Consider the following 8,064-nt stretch of genomic DNA (forward strand, 5'->3'; position numbering starts at 1 on the left):
AAAAGGCATATGGTCCATAATAACCAAAATTCTAACGTAATCAATAACCCTAAACCTTGACTGCGACTATAAATCGAAGCCAGACCGTTATATAACTCATCCCATCTTGCATAAAGAACATGTAAAACATTTGACGGGTTTATCGACTCCAACGATTCAACTCTACATAAAAGCGAACATTAACCTTGATTGACTTTTTATTTACAACCCAGAATATAGTGGTTTGAACTTTATTCATTAGGACAATATGCCACTACAAATATCTTGATTTGATTTAGTAGGCAAACAACAAATCAGCACATTGCAACAAAATCCTTTAAAGTGGTGATGCATCGAAGTTTAAGGAATATAAGAGATATTGAAAAAATGATAGAACGAAGGAGCTAAAATTCTTTGATTCAGTTCAAGCTTTTGATGTGACAAGTATTTACCTATATTTTTCAGGTCTTGGTAAAACTTGCTGCAACTATTTCCCTATAAAGCCCCACCTAAACCCTTAATTATATATTAATTATTTTTCTTTGAATGGGAATACGAGCCGATCTCTTTTACCAAGGGTATCAGATTAAATTATTCGGGTTTTTGAAATTTCATCAAACGTTCAAAAATTATTATAGCTTTTGAGAGGTCTAAACAGATGAATCGTTAGATGAAATTTCAAAGACCTCGATCACTTGATTCAATAATCTTGTTGGAAGAGATCTGGAGATACCCTCTTCTGTGGAAATACTTTGAATGTTTTTAGATAAAAAAATATAAATAATAGAGACAGGAAAAGAAAAACACAGACAGACAGTCAGACAATCACTGAAGAAAAATAATATTAAGAAACTAAACTAGAAAGTAAAAAATTATATAGTTAATTGAGAGTGATAGAGCAGAGTCAAAGCAACTTGCAACCTTTTGAAAAAGGAAAAAAAAAAAAGAGAGAGAGAAAGTAAAAGAGAGAGGGAGAGAGGGAATTAATGAAAGGAACTTCAATGAAAAGTTCTCGGTACTGTCTACTTTAACGAAAAATCACATTTTAACACTAAAAAGTTAATCCTGGTACTATTCATTTTACCCTTTATTTTATCATTATCGTTAAAACTCAAGTTCTCAAGCATTTTTCATTAGTTTTTCTTTAATGAAATGGGGGAGGCATCAGAATCATATTACTCGTGACAATGAACACACCAAGTGCTCCTCTCTCTCCTCCACTTCCCCACTTTCTTCAATACCCAACAGACCATCCATATCTATCTAACTCTTTCTCTCTCTAGGGTTTTCACTCTCGCGTGTTACTACCACCATTGCCTCCACCGCACTTCTCCTGCGGGTATGTTTCTCTCTCTCCCTCCCTCTCCCTCTCCTGAATCCATATCTGATTTGCTTTGCGTTATCTAATCTGGGATTTTTTTTATGATTCTTTCACTGTCTCTCATTGTCTAATTTGGTTTGTTTTGCCCTTTAATTATTGTTTAAATTTAGTTTGTTTATTGATTGATTTATTCGTTCGGTGGACGAGAAATTGTGGAGTGGAAAGTGGTTTACTTTTTGTCATTGTGTAGAATTTGGTGTTGAATTTATTGGATCGTAAAGTAGGATTCTTTTTCCTCTTCGGCTTGAGTTTGGAGTTTTTGGAATTGGTGAGTTAGGGTTTGCTTGTCTACTTGATTGGAGTACCAATGTGAGAAAATAGTAAATTTGAGATGAAAATTTTTCTGTTTAATAGATGAAAAATTTTCTGTTTAATCATGTGTATTTTTAGCTGATTTAAGGGCTTGTTTGGTTGTGGTTACCGTTACAACTGGAAAATGCTGCAGATTTCGTGCTTGGTATGCAGATTCTAAAGATGTTACTTTTTTCCCAAAACATTGTGTCAAAGTCACTTGTAGGGACTCTTTATTCGCACTTGCTTGTAAGAACATTGAGCTGAACCCACTTTGTAGGAACTCTTTATTTGTTTTCCTAATCTAGTGATCCTTCTGAAAACAAAAGGGTGCAAGTTTATGAATTGTTTATGTGATACTTCGTGCTGTTGACTGGTTTTATTTCAAGAACATTGTACCGAAGCCACTTGTAGGAAATCTTTATTTGTTTTCCTAATTTAGTTATTTTTTCTCAAAATAAAAGGCGCAAGTTTATGCATTTGATCCTGTGATACTTTACACGTGCTTGTATTGAGTAATTTTTAAGTACAACATTGGCGGCATACTCAGGGATCATGGGTACATAACCAGGCCTTAATCTATGAACGCAAATGTTAAACTTCTGGTGACATTGTCAGGTTCATCTTTGGCTGCAACTTTGGAGAGTTCGGAGTTAGTTGGGTCGTATGCAAAGATTACATCGCTTTAATGTTAGAGAAGCATAAATTATCAGGAAATGGAAAGAAAGCGAAGACTTTATGGGGATGTATAGTTTTGGCTGTGTTTATGGGTAATCTGGATGGAAAGGAATAGGATAATTTTGAGGATTTTGTAGGTATAAGCAGAGGGGAGTTATGGGATAAAGTTTGATTTTGGTTTCATTATGAGCTTCAGTTTCTACAGAATTTAAGACGTGTCCACCTAGTTATTTGGCTTGATTGGAAAGCTGCTATCAATTAGCTTTATGAGTTTTCATAGATGCTTCTTTTTAGGGGGATTTCATTTTGCTTTGCTGATTGTTTTTCAGTTTCTTTGTGGGCATCCTGTCCACCTGTGTAATTTGATTGTCATAAGTAAGAAAATAATGTTTCTTTCTCAAAAAAGAAAACATTTGACCAGGACCTAGGTGTTCTAGTATTACTCATGTTCTTGACCATACATGTTTGTGATTTTATGCCATCATCTGAATGAGAACTTGGCATTGGAAACTAAATGCTTTGCATTTATGCTTTATAATTGGTTTAAACAGATACGTATTGAGGATATGTTTTCAGTTATACTTGGTTAATTGACTGGTTTTGGTTTTTTTGTCAATGCAGGAAGCCTGCATTTCTCGATGTGGTAATCAATCATGCATGGGAATGGAGAATTTTTTATGAGACTCTTGTTTGCTGAATTTTGTTCGCTTTTGTAATTGGGAGATAGAATGCACATATAAAGACCGGTTAACTGGTTTGACATTAGTTGAGCGATACAAATGGAGTTTGTAAGGTCATGGTTTAAAAGATTCAAGTCCAAGGAGCAAGTGAAGTCGTCAAAGAACAAGGATACTACAGGACATGGGAAAGAGGGTTCAAAAACCCCAACAACTGAAGAAGTGCCTTCAAATGTAACCAAGCAGAGGGTTGCAGCTGCAAAGCAGTATATAGAGGATCATTACAAGAAGCAGATGAAAAGTTTGCAGGAGAGGAAGGAGCGGTATGAGTTTAATATTTCTCTTTGTAATGGTGGTGTTAAACAGTGTACACTGTCTGGTGGTGTTAAACAGCGTACACTGTCTGACACTACTTACTAAACTAGTTAATGCTTGAGTGGTACCTGATTGTTTAGTTTTCTTCATTTTTATGACTTGGAGTAATGGTAGATCATGCTTTTAATACAGACGTAATATACTAGAAAAGAAGTTGGCTGATGCTGATGTCTCTGAGGAAGAGCAAAGCAACTTGCTAAAGTACTTGGAGAAGAAAGAAACAGAATATATGCGTATTCAGAGGCATAAAATGGGCGCTGATGATTTCGAGCCACTGACAATGATAGGAAAGGGTGCATTTGGAGAGGTATATCTTTTCTTTTTTTTTAAATGCAGTACTTTGTCATTTTTGTCCTGTTGTATCCACATACCACGTCTTTTCTGTGTGCATATTATATTTGACCATTTGAGGGGTGTTTGCAGTTAATAAAGGCCATAGCTGAAAATTAAATTGTGTGTATTATACACCATCTTCCTCTTCTATCTTTTTTTGAAGGGTATTACTGGAGGAATAGTTAGGACTTAAGAGAATAAATCTATAAGCTTTAGTTGCATTATGGCGTTGGTTTGGCAATTGTGGCATTGTGTGTGGGTTAGGTCTCATGTGTCAAAGCAACTTTGGGTTAGCGGTAAACCCATCACCATACCTGGAGTTGGTTCTCATGTGTCATATTAACTCTAGTTAGCAGCCACGTATGAATGTGTATGAAATGATGGGCTGTTGCATGTACATGCTTAGATTGCATGGAGTTGGAACTTGGTGGTTCATCTGACTGTTTTTGGCATATATAACTCATCTTCAGAAGTAAAAGTGGCCATTATGCCTTACAACGTCTGACCTGTTCCTTTCTCTGATATAGGTTAGAATCTGTAGGGAGAAAGCAACTGGTCACGTATATGCAATGAAGAAGCTTAAGAAATCAGAGATGCTTCGGAGAGGCCAGGTATACATTCTCTCAAACCTTGTTTTTTAATCTAATTTTGTTTTTTTTTGCTGGGCTTAGTACAATAGATATCTTTCTGTTTAGGTTGAACATGTGAAAGCTGAGAGGAATCTACTTGCAGAGGTTGAGAGTAATTGTATCGTCAAGCTCTATTGTTCGTTCCAGGATGAAGAGTACTTGTATCTAATTATGGAATATCTTCCTGGTGGGGATATGATGACTTTATTGATGCGCAAGGATACACTGACAGAAGATGAGGCTAGATTTTATATTGGCGAAACCATCCTAGCTATTGAGTCCATTCATAAGCATAATTACATTCATAGGTAAATTGATGTTAATGTGATGATCTGATTGTACATATATGCTGTATATATAGATACCTTGTTATCTAATTCTTACTTCTTACCATGATGAATAATTCTTCTTTTTTAATGTGTTACAGAGATATTAAGCCTGACAATTTGCTGCTGGATAGAAATGGTCACATGAAATTATCAGATTTTGGATTATGTAAACCATTAGACTGTAGCATACTTCAAGAAAAGGATTTTTCTGTGGGAAAAAATCTTAGCGGGGCTCTTCAAAGTGATGGACGCCCTGCACCGCCAAAGCGTACACAACAGGAGCAACTGCAGCATTGGCAGAGAAACCGGAGGATGCTTGTAAGTTCTAATGTCATGTTCTTAATATGCCTATCGTGATTGCATCGTTAATACAAATTCAGCGTGCTCTTGTTAAGTCTTTACTGTGGAGGATTGGTATCCTGTGTGCCATTATCGTAAATGTTTAAACTCTAGAGCTTATCATTTCAAGTTGACAACTTTTGATCATGTCAATACTTCATCGTAATGCATCCTTAGATCTTAGTTATACCTGACCTGGTCTATCTTAAATGGCATTCCTTCGTGTTCTCATCGGTACACAGAAGTATCTATATAATTTTAATATACCAAGAGACATCTCAATTTCATTCTTTGCGACGTCACTGTGTTTTGGAATTTTCAAACCATTTTTCATGTTGCAGGCTTATTCTACTGTTGGAACCCCAGACTACATTGCCCCCGAAGTTTTGCTGAAGAAAGGATATGGAATGGAATGTGATTGGTCAGTGTATAAGAATCGACTATATTTTTCGAATTTGTATCTCTTCTTGTAAATTCAGCTGAGATATTGTTAATACTGTTCTAGGTGGTCTCTTGGGGCTATCATGTATGAAATGCTTGTGGGATATCCACCCTTTTATTCAGATGAACCCATGTCAACTTGTAGAAAGGTAATTTCAAGAGTACTTGTTTTTATTTTTCATTGGGTATATCAGCACTACCGTGCTATGCCTTTAGGGGTTATGTGCAGTAGACACGACACACAATGAAAGTTATTCACACAGAATTGTTTCGAAAATTACGTCACACAATGATAGGGTACCTTCAATGTATAATATAACTAGAGTAGCAAGGATGAAGGGTTTCTCCCATGTTGGTTATGTTGTCCTCTATTTTAGAGAGATTGGTAGTTACAGTCAATTGGCCCATTACAGTCCTAAACTGTCTTCGTTGGTTGTCTTCTGATCCTTGTAGAATCTCTTCATCCCTATATTTCCCCATTTTTATTAATGGCAATTGCCTTTATCTATTTTAAATGTCTCTGCTCTTTTCTGGCCTTCAATTTATCTCATAATTGCTGTCTTGCTGCTACTTATTCTGCTTTTTTTTTGTTTGTATTGGCATCTATGGTTGAAAAGTACCTCCTTTCTGATTTATCCAGATAGTTAACTGGAGAACGCATCTGAAATTTCCTGAAGAAGCTAAACTGTCTCCGGAAGCGAAAAATCTCATTAGTAAACTGTTATGTAATGTTGATCAGAGGCTTGGAACTAAAGGGGCAGATGAAATAAAGGTGTCGTGTCGTGTGTTCTATTCTAGATTCTCTAATCTACTGCTACAATTGGACTGGAAATTGCTAGAATGAACTAGTGGAACTGTTATTTTCAGGCTCACTCTTGGTTTAAAGGCGTTGAATGGGACAAATTGTACCAAATGAAAGCTGCATTTATTCCCGAGGTCAATGATGAGTTGGATACCCAAAATTTTGAGAAGTTTGAGGAGGTAGATATTTAGTTTCGTGTATGTTTGTATATGCATCCATAGCGTTATTAGCCATTCTTGGGCATGTTTTTCCTTATCCTTTTTATCCCTTTATCCTTATTTTCCGATGGTAGGGAGACAACCAGATTGAAAGTTCAACGAGAGCTGGTCCATGGAGAAAGGTTGGTACTATAGTTTCAGTTGTGTGCATTTTGAAGCTAGAGCTCCGCTCTTGTAAAATTTATGTCGGTGGCTCACATTAAACTTCAGCTGCTTGAGAATTTTGACTTTTGATGTAGATGCTGTCTTCTAAAGATGTCAACTTCGTGGGTTACACATACAAGAACTTTGAAATTGTAAACGATGACCAATTGCCTGGGATTGGTATTGTCTGCCATCCTTTATATAGCTTATTATATATGCACTCCTTAAAACGACTTTTCTTAATTGTATGCGTTAATATTTCAGCTGAATTGAAGAAGAGCACAAAGCCTAAGCGGCCCTCCATCAAGTCTCTTTTTGGTAAGATCTTCTAATAAGTTCATTTTCTTGTTCAAATGAAATAGCATCCGTCATTTGGCAGTGGTTAGTAGCCAGTGAGCATTGTTGTGTCCGGTGCTTCAAGTTAATCTGACAGGAAGTTTGAAATAAACCAGAGTCAAATTCACATGCGAGTTTATTCACATTCTCGGTTTCAAGTCCATTATCCAAAATACTGCCAAGGTGTTTTTTCACGCATAATACAGATGAAAGAGATTTTAGGCTTTCTAGTTGTTCAAAAGCCGTAGCTTTTTAGATATTTAATAATTTGCAAGCCCCCAAGCCTTTGTAATTGATGAAAATAATGAGACGACCCCCTTTTCTGGATTCTTTCTATTTTTGTTATTTCACTTGTTATATATGACTTCTGTTTCTTACTGTCTGAAACATCAGCTTCTCCATTGATTTTCTCTTTTATAGTCTCCCAAACGTAACGAACATTGATTTGGTTTCTTGACAGACAATGAGTCTGCGACGGCGGCCAATCAACCTGTTCAAGGAAGCTTTATGAAACTCCTCCCTCCCCAACTAGAAGTCCCTGAGAAACAAACAGAGTGACTCGCGGTGAAGTACGCTAGTTTGTCGCATAACTTTCAGTGGCTGTAGAGATTCAACCAAATAGTGTTTTTCGGTGATTAATTTATCCGTGGATCTGTTGATCCGGGGCAAAGGCCTCAGAAACAAATCGTTTTTTTACATATTTTCTGCGAAGTATATTTTCTTTGAAATGGTTGTGTATTCTTTACTCTTACTCCCTTTCGTCAAGATTCAAAAATCCGTGTACAATTTGTGATATATTTGTTCATGGGTAGTGATTATCATACCAATGTGATATAAAGAATGAGTAATTTGGAAGCGCCATTGATGGTTGACAAACCTGAGATTTCGTTTCGGTTTTGTTCCGTCTCCATTCAATTTCGTTCCGATTTCTTTTTGTTTTTCATTTGATTCGGCGATCTGGTTTATGTTTGATTGCGTAAGTGACAGCGGCGTTGTGGGAAGTAGGTATGGGCAAAATACTTATGGGTATAGGTAACCGAAGTTACTCGTTCGTTTAAAACTCATAGTTATGGTTATGGGCAAGGAAGAAAATATCGGTAATATCGGAAATA

The 8,064-nt window shown here is 36.4% G+C and overlaps 1 protein-coding gene across 1 annotated transcript; it reads left to right on the forward strand.

Moving 5' to 3' along the window:
* Positions 1–1,155: 1,155 nt before the first annotated feature.
* Positions 1,156–7,813, forward strand: LOC126608518 (uncharacterized). Its single transcript, XM_050276457.1, has 14 exons — positions 1,156–1,318; positions 2,951–3,329; positions 3,514–3,688; positions 4,242–4,325; positions 4,410–4,651; positions 4,771–4,990; positions 5,353–5,432; positions 5,517–5,601; positions 6,093–6,224; positions 6,320–6,433; positions 6,547–6,594; positions 6,712–6,796; positions 6,881–6,934; positions 7,413–7,813. The coding sequence occupies exons 2-14, from the start codon at positions 3,109–3,111 to the stop codon at positions 7,508–7,510; spliced, it is 1,638 nt and encodes a 545-aa protein (XP_050132414.1). The 5' UTR covers positions 1,156–1,318; positions 2,951–3,108; the 3' UTR covers positions 7,511–7,813.
* Positions 7,814–8,064: the final 251 nt, after the last annotated feature.

Source organism: Malus sylvestris, chromosome 16 (genome assembly GCF_916048215.2).
Source record: "Malus sylvestris chromosome 16, drMalSylv7.2, whole genome shotgun sequence".
Lineage (NCBI taxonomy): Eukaryota > Viridiplantae > Streptophyta > Magnoliopsida > Rosales > Rosaceae > Malus > Malus sylvestris.